The 18,036-nt window shown below is 33.9% G+C and overlaps 1 protein-coding gene across 1 annotated transcript in view; it reads right to left on the minus strand.

The window, feature by feature from the left end:
* Positions 1-567: 567 nt before the first annotated feature.
* The window catches only part of AP3B1 (adaptor related protein complex 3 subunit beta 1), a 153,012-nt gene continuing 135,543 nt past the window's right edge, over positions 568-18,036 (minus strand). Inside the window, exons 18-20 of the mRNA XM_024732789.1 lie at positions 17,568-17,665; positions 12,337-12,475; positions 568-1,285 (exon numbers count right to left, since the gene is read on the minus strand). Of these exons, the coding sequence (XP_024588557.1) occupies positions 1,132-1,285; positions 12,337-12,475; positions 17,568-17,665 (391 nt within the window). The 3' untranslated portion in view covers positions 568-1,131. The remainder of the gene's footprint in view (positions 1,286-12,336; positions 12,476-17,567; positions 17,666-18,036) is intronic.

Below are 18,036 nucleotides of genomic sequence, written 5' to 3' on the forward strand. Positions count from 1 at the left end.
GAGCCTATTACTAGCGTGTATCAGAAAGATAAATACAATTTCAACTTTTAAAAGTATTAGGAAGAAGTTTTCTGATTATAGAACAATCAATAAAAACAGTACCTTGCCTAAGTTAGCAATAAAATACTCTAGGGCAAAGTGCTAAAATGTTGATCATGTAACTAGTTTTTAAGATTTCTATCAGTTAGTTTATATTAGTTAGTTTCCAAAGGCATCAGTCAGTCCATCAAAGTTGGGCATCGAGATTTGTAAAGAAACAATGAGTTTCAAAGAATTTCTTCAGTAGTTGTAATAGGCCTTGTAATCAGATCTCTACTAAGAGATCAAAATTGTACATAAAGAGACATGAAGATTTTTATTTTTGTTATTAAACATATCAACTTTTTTCTTGAAGTTAACTACGACATAAGTAGAAAATCTACCTGGTTTGAAAGTAGTTTTTCTTTCACTAACTAAACCCCATTGTTTCTCTGCATTATATAACACTCAAAATATTTATTTTAAGGAAACCTCAGCATATGAACTTACGGATTATAAACAATTTCTCATTAAAAATGCAAAGACAAATGTTATTCAGGTGCTAGTTTATTTATCTTATTATTCAGAGATAATTTCATGATGACCAGTTACAACACCAGGAAATTCATAGAACAAAATTTTACAGATAAATCGTTGCTTTTGAATTTAATTCTAAAAAAGTATGCTATCCCATTTTCACATACCAAGCTGAGAGGCCATTTATACTATTTCTAGGCTAATTTTTGCTTCCTGCGAGAGGGAAGATGATTTACAATGAACTTTAAGTATCTAATTCATGTCCATCATTGTTGAAAAAGAGAAGGGAGCCGAGAAGGCCAGGAGTAGCAGGACAGAGAAAATGCCACATGGATTTAGGAGTTGAGATCACTGACAGTAAAATATATGTTCTTTGGTTAGCAAAGCGAAAAGGGGGAAAGTACTGCATACATGATAGATACACACTAGCATTCTAAAGCAGGAGACGAGAATGTCCAGAGTGTATTCTTCCCCCACTGGCAGATGGAAGGGCTATTATTATAAATGAAAGGCAGCAGTAGTGGATGAAAGGCACTTTTGCTGTGTGCCAGATTCTGAAGTCCAGATGTGAGCAGGTTACCCCTGGGACAGGACAGGCTTCAGCTCCCGCAGCAGAAGAGAACCAATCACAGTTTTCTCAGTGTTTATGATAAGCTGGGCTGTAGAGCCTTCCTTCAGTTCCACCGTGACTAGCATCAATGACCCACTGTGCACAGTTTTAGCTGCAAACCTGGAAGAAAAAAAAAAAAAATGAGAGAGAGACCTTTTATCGTGAGGGGAAAGGAGGAGACAGCATACATTCAAATAGGTTTAAAAGAACTCGTTTTTTTCTCAATAATTTATTACAGGTTCCCTACTGCCAAAAACCCAAAGCCAAGCATTCTTCTGAAAAAATCAATAAACTGCCCAGCACCATGCTTACCACAAGCAGGTAATTTCAGTGTATCTTTGGAACAGAACAGAAAAAGGAGTTCTATTTTACTTATTGGCTTGACCAATAGATGCGTGTGAATAATTCTCTATTACTACATATTTGGGAATCATTTATTCATTTGATATTTAACATTTCACCATGCATAGCGCCATTTAAAACAAACCACTCTATTTTTATCTTTAAAACATGTTAAGAAAAAGGTACCTTTCTCAAAGAGCTTGAACTTTTAATTCCTCATATCTGAAAATGATTATGCAAGACATTAATTTTGTGTGCATTATAAACTCTTCATAAGTTTCAATGAATTCAGACATGTTAAATATTCAACTTCAGTCTCGAATGTTGATGACATGTAACAAAATCACGTGAGAGCCAAGTGCAACACCCTGCTCCCTCCGCTTGTATTTTTTTTAACGTTCATAACGTTAGATCTTCTTTCTGCTTTAGAATGTAAAAGAGGAAACTTGAGGTCTAAGGCTCCATTACTAAATTCCGAGACACGAAGAACCTACTAATTACATGAAATTAAAAGCAAAACTAGCCTTTTAAGCACTGCAATTGACTGCAAAGCCGTTGGAGGCACAATGAACTTCTGTCAATCCTGCTAATTCATTCTGCCTGCACAGTTGAGCCCCAGGGAAGAGGGTGGTCCCCTCCTAGGCCTCCATTTTCCACGTAGAGCATGTTCCACACTTTTGAGGGGACGGGGGGCGGGGGGGACGGGGTTTGCTTGCAGGGATGACTGGAGAAAAACAAAGTTGCTGCGCATGGGCTTTTGAAAACACTAGCAAGTGTAGAGCAGGTCTGTGACCTGCTGTGACCCCACTCTGCAGGGCCGATCCCCTTTCCCCTTTCTGGAGGACACGTGTCTGAATCTGAGCCATCTGCCTCAATCTGCGCGACATCTTCAGCCACAATGGCACCCAGTTAGCCCTGACAGCAGCTCACAATACATAAAAATCAGACCGCTGCGCTGACAGCGCGCTGTGGCCTATTCAAGAGCCAACCAACTGGTCAGTGTCTCATGTCTGACAATTAGCATGGGCCTTGCACAGAGCCCACGGCGTCCTCGGGGATCTGTTTAATTACCATCAACATAAAAGAGGGAGTTTATCAGGAGACACTCAGAAAAACTTCACTCCTGACTTAATTAAAATATTAGCCACTTAAGCAGGAAGCAGATTCTCTTTAAATGAAAAGTAATTTCTTTTTTGAGTTTTTTTTAAAAAATGACATCAAAATCTCATAACATATTAAATTCTTTCTTTCTTTTTCTTTTCTTTTCTTTTCTTTTCTTTTTTTTTTGTGTGGGGACCTAACAAGCCATTTTTGGCCTAAATAGAATCATGAAAATCAATTTTCCAACAATAATTAGAATAATGCATCAAAAGCAAGACAAATATGCTAATTTTACTAAGATGAAAATATTATCAACACTTTTAAGTCGTGTTTTAAAATGTTAGCTAATGGGTGGTAGACAAAGTGTGTTAGAAACCTTCGTAGACATTTATTTGTGTACTCTCTCCAAACATGCTGAAGACTTGTAAGGAATCCGATAGAGCAGTTTTTCCACTGAGAGAAGCAACTATAAGTAGAGCCAGTTTAGGAACAGAAATCATACCAATGTTTTTAAAGAGGTTTTATAAAGCTCTGGACATACATACCCATTTGCTCTTTAGACGCCCATACACGAGATTAGGAGCTGGGCAACTCAGCTGCCTCTTTGAGAGAACACAAGATCACCAGCCCTGAAATGACCTCTCTTTTCTATCACCCCTTGCAGGTTTCTGCATTTCTTTTGTCCAAATTTTCGAGGTTCTTCTGCTTCATAGGAGAACCCTGTTTCTGTATTTCTGTTAAACCATGTCACCAGATGATAGATACTAGGTGACTCTATTGTCTCACCCATTTATGCAACTTTCCCCACAGATGTGGTCATCACCAAATCTTCATTCAACAAATATTTCAGCAGAGGTCCCTATTTCTGACAGGGTTATCATTATGTCAATGATAGTCTTTATTTACTTAACACTTGTGCCTTGGGAACACGGAGAAGAAGACTGTGTCTGAAAAGGAACGCAAAAGTTCCTACTGACTGTTGACTGTCAGGGTTGCACAGCCCCAAGGCACATTTTATCTCTTTTCTATTAAAACTTAGGGTTGATGTTACAATAATATAAACTCAGCAGAGACAAATGTCAATTTTGATGTCAGTATGTTTACAGAGATTAAAACTAGTGTCCTGTACCTGTTTTAAAAATCCTAATACCACAAAATGCTCAATACTGGAAAGAATAGGGGCACATAAGAGGCATTTGCTTACACTGCAGTGGAAACACGCTAAGCGAATCATCCTAGCAATAAAATCTGTTACCTGGTGTGAAAGCTACTGCCTTTTAACTAGGTCTGTATGTTCTAATGGGCACAAATGATAGAAGCAATGTTTTAAAGCAGAAGACCAGAAGATCAGATGTTCTGACATTCTCATTTCACAGTTCAAAAAGGATGTATTTAATTGGAACACAGCATGATTACAATTGGTTTGTTTTGGTCCATGAAAGCAGAAGCCACCCCCTCCCCCCCAAATTTATCAATCATTTAACTTCCAAACAGGCGATGCTTTAACATACATTTAAAAGATAGTTATGGAAAGAGTACTAGTTAGTAAATAACAAATAGCTAGCTTTGGGATGTAAGAAACACTGATTATAAAGACAGCTTGGGTCAAATACCTGCATACGAAATTTAATGGCGGACCTAAGAACCTTTGTACTTGGCCTCAAACTAAGATCACACTGTGACAATTTTTTTTCCAGAAAACCTGTGAAGTTTTTGATCACTGTAATGATAATAGCAGCTATCATTTATTAAATGCTGTGTGCACTGGGTACTAAGTACTTCACTTGCATTATTTCATTTGATTCTGAGTCAGATCAATTTGTAGGTGAGGAAACTGAGGCCCAAAGACGTTGAGAAACTCGCTCAGGGACACATACCTAGTGAATGGTTGAGCAGGAATTTGAACCCAAGCTTTCTGATTCTAGATCACACACATTCTCTTAATACATGCAAAATGCCCTCTTAAAATATTTGTTTTTTATCTGTCAACAGGTAAATTAAGGTTTTTCTTATTTACCTAATATGCATATAATCTATTATTGTTCCAGAAACTTTAAGAAGGAAGATTTTTCTCTTCAAAAGTTGTGTACCTGATTTGTAATATTCTGTAATTCAAAGCATCTTGACTTGATGCTTTGTCACAACACGTTTTAAAGTTCTGCCTTTAAAGATTAAACAAAATAAACAAAACAAACATTCCCCACCCCCACTCCTTCAAAAGAGACACCAGCAATGAAAAATACAAAACCTTGAATGGAGCTGTAATGTAGGGAGGGACAACTGGGAGACCAACCAACCTCAAACACGAGTAACACCACAGATGAGAGAACAAATAAGTGGATGACAGTTACAGATGTATTGCCTATGTAAGATGGGCTCCATGTTATTAAAAGGATACCAGCTAGGTATTTTTCATAATTTTTCATTTTCATTCTACCACCAAGCACTCACTGTTTCTAATCACCAACTGAGAAGGTAAAACTGGATATATTTGTATTTCATCTTGTTAAATGTCTTTTTGTCTATTGTCTCTAACAATTGACATTTAATCTTTGAAGTCCATAAGAATTCCTAAGATTTAAAGAAAAAGATGAAATAAAGTGGTTGCCAAACCTAAATCAAAGTATGTACTACTCTTCTAAAAAAGTTAATTTGTTTTAACTACTGACAAAATTATGAGAACAGGTCAATAACGACAATGAATTTGAACAAATATATTATTTACGATGCACGGACTTACTCCTTCATGCACTTAAACCATACTTCTTTTAGATTTGTAGGAAAATGCCTATGGACCTTAAATGCTCTTTGTTGGAAGGAAAAGAATCCTACAACTCAACTGTTTTAATAACTGAAATGTTGATAGAACAACATGAATTAAAAAATATTTATCTGAGAGGCTGCATCAATCACCAGGGTATTCAGAAACATAAAACTTTTTTACGCAGAATCATATTTGCTACACTTAATGCAACAGCTCAAAGACATGCTTTTTCTTCTCTTGGATAGTCTTCCTGGTTTCTGATTTTTCTATTCTGAGTTCAATTTTCTTGTGTTTTCTGTTCTACTGGTTACCAGGAGCTGTGACAATGGCCCACTCAGGCTAAAACTTTTTTTTTTCCCCACTCTGTACATGAAGCCTTCAATTACTGTCTGCTGAAGCAGACAGAATCCTATTAGTAAGAAAGACGATCACAAGATGCAGTGCCCTGCCCTAGCTATATAAAAATAATTAGTCCAAAGTTGACAAATGTGTAATGAAGTCGCACAATGACTATACGTAAGAAATACTGGTTTGAATAAGCCTCCTAACATCGAATACCAAAGCATGTTGATTTGGAGTATTATTTTCCAAAGGATTTAAAATGATAAACCCTTATAATTTTGAGTTAATATAGCATAACATTTTCAAAAGGCCGAGAATTTGTAAGTTGTAAAAAAATCCCATTTCGTTGACTATAAAAGTGTATTTTGAAGTTAAGCTCATTACACTATTGAATTAATATTAAGAAAATATTTACATGTGGTTCAAGTTTAGAGAATTTATCCAAAGCAATGTATTTTTCCCTATTATTTTTAAAAAAGCCAGCAATATTGTAGTGTTTTCCTTTAATTTTCTGATTAGAATAGTTAAAACAAAAAATAAGCTACCATCAGAATTTAGGACTCTCTATTTTCTATTCTAATCTTTAGAATTGTTATAAAAAGTGATTCCCTACACTATCTTGTCAACGATGCATTCTCTTTATACAGGAAAGCTAAGAAAATCTAAGTGCACTTTCTCAAAGGAGATACGAATCATTCCAGTTATTCCAGAGCATTTTTGGTTTGTCTGTTTGGTGTGGGTGGGGTGGGATGGGACTTAACAGAAAACCAGAGAGTAAAACAAATAAATTCTTACCCCATTCTCTTTGATTCCTTATAAAATTGTCAACCCAGAAGGAAAATCATCAAGAATACCTTTCTTTCATTTTTACATGAAAACATTCATATATTCCTATTTGTAAAACTGTTGCATTGTAGAATATTACTTCACAAACGGTGGAATTAAATAAAATTTAAATATACAATGTTTTAAAGCAAAAATCAACTGCAGTTTGGTTATTTCTGAAATATCCAAATACGCCGCCTTCTGTGTAAAAATTAGAGGTCCACATTTGCTTTTCAATGAATTGCTGCTCGGAGCCTGCAGAGATCAAAGCAGTCAGATAAAAAAGCAGTGCTGCCCTCTAGTGGACAACCACCAATGTGAGAAAAACTCTGATCACGAAATAGGTTCCACAAACCTTAGTCCTGGTTTGAGATGCCAATTTGTTTTTTGTTTGTTTGTTTTTTGGCTGTGACACGTGGCTTGTGGGGATCTTAGTTCCCTGACCAGGGATTGAACCCCGGGCCCTCTGCAGTGAAAGTGCCAAGTCCTAACCACTGGACATTCTCTCCAATTTGTCATATTATAGAAAAGACTGAAGCCTGGCATCTTTATATTAACAACTGTTTGTACAAACTTTTGTTTTAAGATAGATGAAGTATGGTGACTATAGTATCAGGCTTATAAAATTAGGGCACCAAGCCATCAAATGTCATTCTTATCCATTACGGTCCTTCAAAATTACCCAGTATTTAAATATTCCATAGTTATCAGGGGAAAAGAAATAAAACAGCTAGCAAACAAAAACAATAACCCAAAGGGTGATCAACCTAAGAACCAGAAAAAGGAAAATATCAAAGACTCCCACCAAGAAGTAATTATGTCATTCATGTTTCTAACCCCAGCAGCAACAAAATCTGTCACAAAGGTCTTCAAAAAATATTGAATGACGGAGTTACACAATATAGATATTTTAGGATAGAAACAATGGTATATACCAGTATTTCCCCTATTAATAACCATAAACATGTATACAACAGTGATTCACTGGATGAGTTTAAGGACTAGAAATGAAATAAGTTGTTCTTTACAACTACTTTAAGTAAAAAAAAATTTATTTTAATCCTAAAACAATAAACTGTCTTTAAATGTGTTGATAAATTAAAAAGTTGGTTACTAGGTTGCCATGGATTCACAGTTCCATTCACAACACCTGATTTTTCTAATAGTTAAGGACCTAAGTAACAACAGTAAAACAACATTTATTCTATAAGGATTGTAATTATTCACAGGTTGTATATGTTCAAAATTTGCAAATTAAAAAAGTGACAGGATAAACAAAATCCAAACCATAGATTACGATATACAGGGGGAAAAAAAGAACGTAAGTACTGAATACAAGTTAATGAAAGCTGTCCTAAGGTCTTACTGAATAAGGTAAGAACTAAAATAGATTCGTGGCAGAGACATGGCTTTCTGTTTTCACTCAAATAGCACCCCTTATAAGGTCAATTTGTTGTTCACGAAAGGGAAAAATGAGTAGGTTGTATGACAACTGTTTTTAACACTACTACTGTGTATGAATGTCAGAATTCCTGAAACTGGGTTAAAATGTAAAATGTTGAGACTGCTGAAAGGCAAACTTTTACTTATGGTCTAAGACTGTCTCAGAGCTACCACTGTAATGTGCTACTCTAGGTAACAACAGACTTTCTTGGCTGGAACACACTGGATAAAAAGAAGAAAAACCTAAATCAAACATCTTGTCTACTGATGTTCCTGAACGACTAACCTGTAAAAAAGAAACATAAACACAGAAAAATATATTTTAAAATATGCCACGTGGCTGGCATTAACTATGAACTTTTGGAACACTTACCTGCAACCACCTGGAATACTGGGTCCTGCCCCAGCAGTCCTGAATCTGAGTTTTACACAAACTCCCACATAGTTCTTTTATACAGAACAACGTTAGAGATTTTGAAGGTATAGATTTTTTGGCTTCTGCATATTGGTCATTTTTATTCATTACTTTATCAGAGGACAAGCAATGTAATTAAAGCAAACGCGCCTCAGTTTCTACACTATTGAATACGAATCTCCTTCATAAACAATTTCTTTCTTGGAGGGACACAAGAAATTTTTTCTGGCCCGGGATAAACCTAGGATTTCCAATGCTAGTCTCTCTAACCTCCCCTAAAACACATAAAATCTTCACCTTTTAACTTTTCCGTCTATTCATATACTGGTTTACTGTTGTTCATTCTGCCCTTTGTATATACTCTATTAATATTGTTTTAAATAATGTGTTTTAAGACTTTCACAGTGTCTCACATTCTTATATGTGAGTATCTAACATAGGACATGAAGATGTTCAGCTATATATTTAATAAATGCCTTTTATGATTTTTTTGATTCTGACTTCTCTATTACCCCTTATCATGTGGTAACTGTAATTTGGAAAACAGTAGATTGGCACAATGACCATAACTCTGTAGATCTCAATAAGATGGTTTTGTTCTCAAAGAGCAGCTTTTTCAACCATTAAGTACATACCACAGAAATGAAGATAAAATTAAGTCTTTCAATAGTATACTGGTTGGCTTTCTGATTCTATGGTTCATTTAGAAAATCAAAACTAAATGTCACATAATCTAAAAGTAGTTCTACTTTCTCAACTGATCTTTGAAACCGGTTAACTACGCTGAAAATGCTCCTGGCTGTTGAATTGAATTCCATAAAACTTGTGCTCTTTTAATTGACTTTTTCTTAATGGAGGTATTTGCTGCTAATGTGTTAGGAACCATTTTCTCTTACGTATTCAATTAAAATTTCTACTTTATACTGTTACACACTTCTACATATTAATGAAGATTCACTTTTTCTTAGCTAATTCTTATGTTAAATACTTTTTAACTTGGTATTTAATGTAAAAAATATTCATATTGTAAAGAGTAGTAGGAATAAATTATCCTAAAACTAGACAATGGGAACTTAATTCATTGAATGGTCAGAAAGAATATTCTAATGCTAATTAAAAAGTCCTCTCAGAAATGAAAGATCCTGAAAAATTAAATAGAACATAGGTAGGCCAGCCAAGAATAATTTATTGTACTGAAAATTTTAATTTCTTAAAATACTAATGGTCAAAATACTTTTCAAGCTTATTGTTTTTTTATTAAAAATGATTACCATTAATAAATAATGGTTTTGGTCCTATTTTTCATAAACTCAAAAAAGCAACTACCACAGAATAATAGAGAAGTCATTCAAAAATCTCATAGAGATTTCAATTTTATTACTAACAATTAAATAATATAAAGGCTTAGATATATAAACTCATTCATCCCACAGGGTAATCCCCTACTGAACACTGTCAAAAACATTAATACAATTCAATAAAGTGGTAAACTGTTAATTTTTGTTATTATAAACAGTAATTGCTATTTCGTTTTAAATGAAATTAAAAAAGCTATTGGTACAGACTGTACTACCAACTGTTTATTTCAGTTTTAACTTACTGAGCATAAAAGAATGGCAAAAAATGTACATTTGTGGGATAGTAATTTTTGTCAGTATCTGTATGAAAACTACAAATAACTCTAGGTATTTATTGGAAGCCTTCTAAAATTTAAAACATTATTATAGCCATACCTTACTATAAAAAAAGCAAATGTAAAACATTTTCAATAAGTACAATGAGATTTGTGAGGCAAGTTAAGATAGCACAGCCTATTTAGAATTATAGGCATTTTATTCACTTTTGGCTCCTCCACCAAGTTACAGAGCCAAATACCAGGCCACTGTGATAAGGCTGGACTGGAAAAGTGTCAACACATTGCAGAAGTGTATGAGGACCATGGCCATTAAGTATAAGTGCAAACTCTGCACTCCAAAGGCAGATAGAAATGGTTCCTAGTTGTGTGTCTCCCCTGCACTGGTATGGATAATTGAGAATTGACTGTAACTTAATCCTGTGAACAAGCATTAAGTTCTAAACCACCAAGACAAGTTATAGGCAAACTTTATGCTTTAATAAGAATTATACAACTGTGCTAAGTGTCTCACTTATTAGTCTTTTTCCCAATAGGAAAATGGCTTTCATATCAGTTGGTTTTGAGAAGGTAATCTGGCTATTTTCTTCTAAGAAACAAAAACCTGGAACACTGTCATTGCTTTCAGAAAAGTTAAAAACCCGCATACAAAGCAAAACAAAAACTTAATTAGAAGTTCCAACATAAACAAGGGTTACCCTATGTTGTTTTGTCTACTACAAAGGAACATATTAAAATAAGACTGAAGTATTGCTGGATACTAGATGTGTCAGGTAAAATTTCATACAGCATAAGCTAAAAGTTAAAGTTGATGTACAATATTTTGGTGTTTTAGTAATTTCAATAATTCAAAGGATCCATAAATAAAACAGAACAACTTCTGCTGAAGAAAATCACTCAGTAAGTGAAAAGAAGTATTTAAAGCAGAAAACAAAACAAGGAAGACTTAGAACCAAAATTTTTACTAAAAGCCTTCTTTTTGTTCATTTTTTCCCCTATTGACCAACACTAACCGATAGATAAGGTGTATATTTGCATGGCAGTACCAATATGATGACCTTATATCCATTTTATTATTTTATCACCACCCTATGTGAGATAGGGCTTATCAAAAATTAAGAAATGGAAGCATCAGATCTCTTGAGCAACTTACTTAAGGACCTCCTCTTCGCAAAAAAAAAAAAAAAAGGCACAAGGCAAATTTGATTTTTGACTAGTACATGCAGTTTTCATTCTGTCATGATTATTAGATGAAGTTAGGCAACTCTGTAATGGCAGATCAAGACTTGAACTCAGCTCTTCTGATATCAAGTCCAATGTTCTTCCATAGATAACAGAATTTCATTTCAATCACCTTCTTTCCCTGCCATCAATTTCCAAACAGATGAGGTACTTACAGCCCATAAGGAGAAGTTATAAAGCCCAATAATGGCAGAACTGAGTCTAAAAAAATCCAGATCACCCACAGAACTCTATATATGGGGCCTCTCTTGCCCCTGTATTAATTTAAAAATACATTTTTAAAGGGTTGAAGGCGTTCTCTTTGATTTTCAATTTATTTCCTAAATGTAATGGTGGAAGTATGCCATTGGCAGTAGAATGGCAGAGGAATTAAAGATAGTTTGCAATGAATTCCTTTAAACTCACAGAGGACTAAGTAACAACTGCATGTTTATTTAAGGAGTAATTATTTTACTTTCATTTCAAGCCACTAGCATTCATAAGGATACAAAGAAGGCATATACTAATCACATTTTCTGTTACCTTTAAGGACAAATAACGTGGACCTCATGTTTTAGATGGTTGGTGGTGAAGATATTTCCTGGCCTAAGAAACAGAAGCTGCATTTGGCCCCATGTTGGTTGTCTAGCAGCTCCTTATTACTGGAAGCAGCCTTAGGGAATTGCTGTCAAAAGGAAATCTATACCCAAACTTCCCCCTTTTCAAGTAAAAAAGTCCAAATCCATTGCTTTATAAAACAGTTCCTCCTGGAATTCACTGAATCTGGTGAAATAAGAAATTCTCAGCCATATCTCACACAAGGTACCTTTACAAATCACCAAGCTACTATAAAATGCAGGTATACTATCTGTATCTTTCAGGAAAGCCCATATCTGTGTACTAAGGATTGTATGAAATAGGGAAGAGGGCCTTAATCCAAACCAATCAATCAAATGTATCATCATAAAAAAGGAGGGGCACATGTATGTTTAGGGGTTTTTATTTTCAAGGAAAATTATGAATTGAAAAGTATAGATTTATACATGTAGACAAGTTATCTCCACATCACGTGTCAGTGAACCTACCTGTGTATATTATCTTGGCCAGAAGGGACTACACCTACGTTGGCTACGTTTACAACCTTCTGAAGGATCACAGAGGAAGTGAAATTCTGCGGTGCAGCAATAATTACAGTAGAAGTTTCATTCATTCCCGTTAGCATTCCTGTAAGAGCAAAAGGCGGCTCCCTTTTACTAATTTCTTTATGAAAATTACATTAAACAATTTAAAATTCATAGCCAAAATTTAAAAACTTTTTAAGAGAACAAATACCACTTCAGAATGTAATTTACAAGATAATTTTCATAAAATTAAAATGAACTGCAACTGATTAAAAATTTTTTTTAAATCCTCGTTGTGTTGAAAAATGTGTAAAAATGCAGTCAAACATCACTCTTAATAACCTGATTTTAAATACTAAGATTGATAAAAGCATAGAATCACAAAGATAAAATTCCAATTTCACTCCCTTTAAAATATACACAATTAATTTGGGCTTTATAAACTATTAAGTTTTTACTTCTTAAGAAGTAAAAGATCTTTTCAGTCAAAGATCTCTCTTACCAAATGCTGCTTCAGAACAAATCAAAGTGTTTCTGGAATAACTAGCAGCATTACACAATGAATGGTCTCAATATAATGGATCAAAGTTATCTCAACAGTGACTGAAAGTCACCGAACAGTTACGTGGTTCTAAAACATAGACAAGTATCTAAGCTACACTTAGTGATAACAGTATTTGCCTAGTAAGTGTAACTATGGTTCCTGACAGAAACAACTGAAATTTCTGAAGCAAAAACATTTGAACACAAAGGAAACAATGTAAATTGGAAAAACTTAAATCCCAGAGACATTTCAAATAATATTTAAGAAAGAAACTAAGTTAAGCAAAATCATGAACAAAAACCATATAGAATTAACACAAGGCATGCCATTAATATCAGAATCTTATATACAAATGTTCAAAGGACAAATTCAATAACATATCAAACTCTTGGAACAAATACTGAAATTAAGTACCCGGTTAAAAAAAACCAAAATAGTTATAATAAATGCCATCTATCTGGATCTGTGATGTAAGTCATTGACTCCTAACGGTATCTACTGAAAATGAGTATCTTTTGAGACATATGATATGTGTACAATAGTTTATAAAATTTATGAAAATGGTAAAAGCTGATTTTATGTTTTCAAAAGGCCCTCCACCTTTAGGATTATGTATTTAATTTTGTTATTTATTGCAAATACAACAGAAACATTTTAAAACCCCTATGATTTAGCAGCATGAAGACTAAAGCCTAACACTGTAAAAAGACTTACTTAGCTTTTAACAAAGAACAGTTTTTACTAACCACTTTCAAACTCGGGGACACTATGTTCTGTCTTAGACTGTATAACTTCAATATTAGGCAAAAGCTTTAAAAACCACACAAGCAAACACTGCTTTTAAGTAAAGCACAGTGGCTGCTGACATAACACTGCTGAGTGATGTGTGTACTCATTTCGGATTTAAACCTCCATTAAGCTCTATTGAAGAGCAACTTCTGAATAAATGAATGCAACTATGTTTATGTTAAAAGCCTGTTTCCCTCCGCCTGTAATTAAAGGAAATGTTGTACAAAGCCAGTACTTTTGTCAAGCTCCTGTAAATGGAAAGATGGATAGCACTCAGAGAAGTGAATGCATTGCTTCATATTTAACCTTAACACTCTTGTCATTAATGGTTTGTCTAACTTGGTCTATAAAAGACAAGGTATTGCTCCGCTGAAGTAAAATTTTAAAAAATCAACTAAACCATGCTTTTCAGAACAGAAGATTCATTATCGCCAGCTAATGTATTGGCATAAAGCAAAGTAACATGCTATCAAGTAAGGCACACATTCAATCTGCCTTCCCACCCCCCTTTATTTTTAACTCATGCTGTTTTATTGTTATAGGCAATTTGTACCACTCAGCATGACAGTGTAAACTGAATCAAGATTAATTTACATGCAAAAGAACACTTAGGAGAGCAGCATGGTAAGCAAATGTATTGTCTCGATTGCTGAGGTGGAAAAAGAACCTGGAAAGAAAAAAAGGTGCTCTAATTAAGGGGCATCAAATATGATTGCCTGCGGTGGTTAAGGGCCAGAAAATAGTGAATGTCTGGCCATTTAAAGAATTAGCATCTTGCTAGCTAGCAACCCAGAAGATGGAGGTATAAATCATAATGAAATTAAGTAGCCATTCTAGGTTTCTTAAACCAGAGATTTTTTCTAAATGAAAATATATCAGGTATTCTTAAATTAACGAGAAAGAAAAATATGCCAAGATATCATTAAAAGTTTCTTCTACAAAAACAGACTTCAAATACTATACAGCCTGCTCATGCATAATAAAGGTAAAGTTACTGGAGAAATATTTTTAAATTCTCAGATACAGAAGTTGTTGCTTTATTAGAATTTACCTAATTTTGGTGAGGCACTGGACAGCACTTAATTTAGGTTAATCAGCTGTAATTAACTGCTAAAATGTAGATAAAATAAGAAAAGAAAATTTTAAAAATTTCTTGTAAGTTTTGGATTTCCAATTTAATTCATAAGAAGAAAATGAATAAGAGGAGGAAATTTGGAATAAGCAGTTGGCTTGGGTCTCTTACAATTAAAACTGCTTCAAGAAACGCAATTACATTTTTAAAAGTAAAACAGAGATCCTATTGATAGTACTGAAATCATCCCAGAGCTAGATCATGAACTAACTTTGCAAGGCTCAAAACTCATAATAATGAAAAAAATATGGCTTCTGGTTAAGGCTCATAATATGAATACTCTGGATAACTTCAAAATATACAATAAACCAATCTTTTGTTTAGTACTTTGACTACCAACCTTATAAAAATGCATGTTTGGTCATGGAACTCTAAATGCAACAACTGAGAAAAAGTGATAGAGCAGGCTGTATATTAGGAATAAAACATTTCCGTTTAAAAAATATTAATCTAATATGTACAACCTGTTAGAAGTATTCTTATTTAATATTATATACACTTTTCAAATATGCACATCTGTATAAAAATAGAACCATATTTCTCATGTTTTTAATTATAATTTCTTCAGTTAAATCCTAGTTAATACATTTCTTGAGTCTTGAAATATATGCCCTGTGAAATGAGATATTAAGTGTGTAAATTCATTTTATTTAAAGTAGAAAAACAAGTGAAAGCTAGCATGTAATGATGCACACAGACATTTCTTAAATTTATTGGCATTTTAACTTCCCGAAGTTTGCACTGATAAAATCTGAGGAAAGTGATTTTTATTCTGATTTAGAATTTTCAGTTAATGAGTCATTTATAGGTATCTTCTGCAAAATAAGCTAAGCTCTTCCTAGAGTAGTATAACAAATAAATACATGTGTAAAGTTGAGAATTGAGACCTCTATTACCAAAGCAGCTGAAATCTAGAACTAAAAGGATGCTACTGAAGACTCTAAACCTGCGGTACATTTGTCAGCATCAAGTCCCACAACAAAGAATGAACTTAGGAGGACAGAAGGCATGATACAGACATGCCAAGAGACTTGCAAGGATTTACAAATACTCCATATGAACACATTTTCAAATAGCTTTATTCAGAGTAGCCTTTCTGCTCTACTAAACATAGCAAACAGCTGCCAGATTTATTCAGACAAATAATCAACAACCATAGAAGTAAAATGGCAGAAGAAAAAGGAATTTTGGCAACATCTCCACAGAGGACCACAGCTGTTCTCCAAGCGCTCCTCTCTCACGTGATTACGGTTCTGTATGGCTAGTCAGGGACAAAAATCCCTCAGTCACAGCAGAGCACAAAAAACTTGATCAAAATATCAAGTACATAATTCTAAACCAAAGTTGAGGAAGAGAAAAGATATACAATAATCTGCTGCTTTAGAAATACTTTAGCTGCACTTTTCAGAAAAGGAATATCCCCTTAACAATAAATGTGCCAAGACTTTATTCGGTCCCTATGTGCCACTCACCTGGGTTTGCTGAGCAGGTGTAAAGCAGAGAGGCAGGCTTTAGCCAGCAAAGGGTAAGAATAGCAAATGTAAGAATCAATTCAATTGGTCAATAGAAAAATAAAATCACATATATGACTTTCTATAGCAATAATCAACATCCAAGAAAAGTAAACTCAAAGATGGATTTAGTCATTCTTTTTTATCACTTAAAAATAAGGCAGAATAAAAGGTTACTATTAATTTACAGTCGTGTATGAGATTTTCTTTGTGAGATTCTTCTACAACAGGTCCTTCTGACGTTGTGAATTGCAAAGGTTCATAGTTTAAAAAAAAAAAAAAGCCTCTGGCACTACATGATAGAGTGCCAGGAAGCAAGCCCTTCTCTTTAGGTGTAGATATTTGTGTTTGCCTGTACTTTGTGAAGCTTGGCAGGTATGATTTAATGACCTCAAGATGAAGGGAATCTTTGCTAACCCCCTCCAAAGAAAAAAATAGCCTAGATTCACATAAACTTTAAAATATTGCTGATTATACCATTTAAATATGTCCTAGTTTTTATAAATTCAATTCTTAATTAAACACATAAAATGAGACAGTTGTTTTCCCTTATTCATACATGACAAAAATTGTTTTTATTAGAAAGTATGCCTAACTCTAAGGCAAGCCTAAGATATTAATGCTTTCATTATGCTGAAAATATTTTTTTTTGGTGCTTATTTAAAAATGTTTCAGCTCTGATATAGCCTGACAGCATAGCATTTCTTCCATACAGAATAAGGTCAAAAGAAAATGGAGGTATTTTAATGCTATAATTAGGATTTTATTTTGAAGGGTAGGGCACTCTAATGTGTACAGGGAAAAATATATTAGTAGAACACGAAAAACAGTTCTATAGTGAGAGGAAATACAGAAACATAACATGTATAGTGATGAGACTTTGCTAAGTCCCAAATTCCTGACATTTTCACTAATACAAAACACATGAATACATCATTAGATTGACAAACCAAAACTCCAAGAATTGAAAAGTTAATTAAGAATCAATTTATTATTTAAAAGACATATTAATCAATTTGCAAGTATGCCAGGAATGTAGACAAACATATACCTTTAAGATTATTTTATAAACGCAAAGCATTAGCAAAAATTGTAAGACTGTGCATTGACATCTGTTAATGGCTATGTACATATGGTAATTTATTGTAGAGACCAGCCAGAGGAATGAGCACATGTTATTTGGCATGCCAATTTCTAGTAAATCGTAATAATCTCTCACCTTGCTCTTTCTTAAAATCTTTCTCTGACATGGCCACAGGTAAAAGCAGTTCTCCAACAGGAGGCTGAATATTAACACTGAAGCAATCATCCTTGGTACTAAGGAAAAAACACATTAAAGCTGACTAAATGCTTAATAAACAAACATTCTTCTTAATACTATGCAGTTAAATAGGTGCAATGAAAGCATACAGAGATCTGCTTGGCTTAAATATCACAGCTAAAAAAGGTTTGAAATATTTCTCAACACTATCTGCAGAGAAATACATCTGTTACCTGAACTAGAAAACATATATATATATATTTTTTTTTTTTTTACAAAAATATGCAGTTATGGTAAATATGCCATTTGACATAGAACTTTTAAAAATAGGTAAGCAGCAAGGGTATATATCCATTACTATCAGAGGAACACTTAATGCAGCTTATCTAGTAGAGAATATCTTATCTTCAATTTTGTAGTAAAAGTG

Source organism: Neophocaena asiaeorientalis, unplaced genomic scaffold, assembly GCF_003031525.2.
Source record: "Neophocaena asiaeorientalis asiaeorientalis breed wild unplaced genomic scaffold, Neophocaena_asiaeorientalis_V1.1 scaffold515, whole genome shotgun sequence".
Lineage (NCBI taxonomy): Eukaryota > Metazoa > Chordata > Mammalia > Artiodactyla > Phocoenidae > Neophocaena > Neophocaena asiaeorientalis.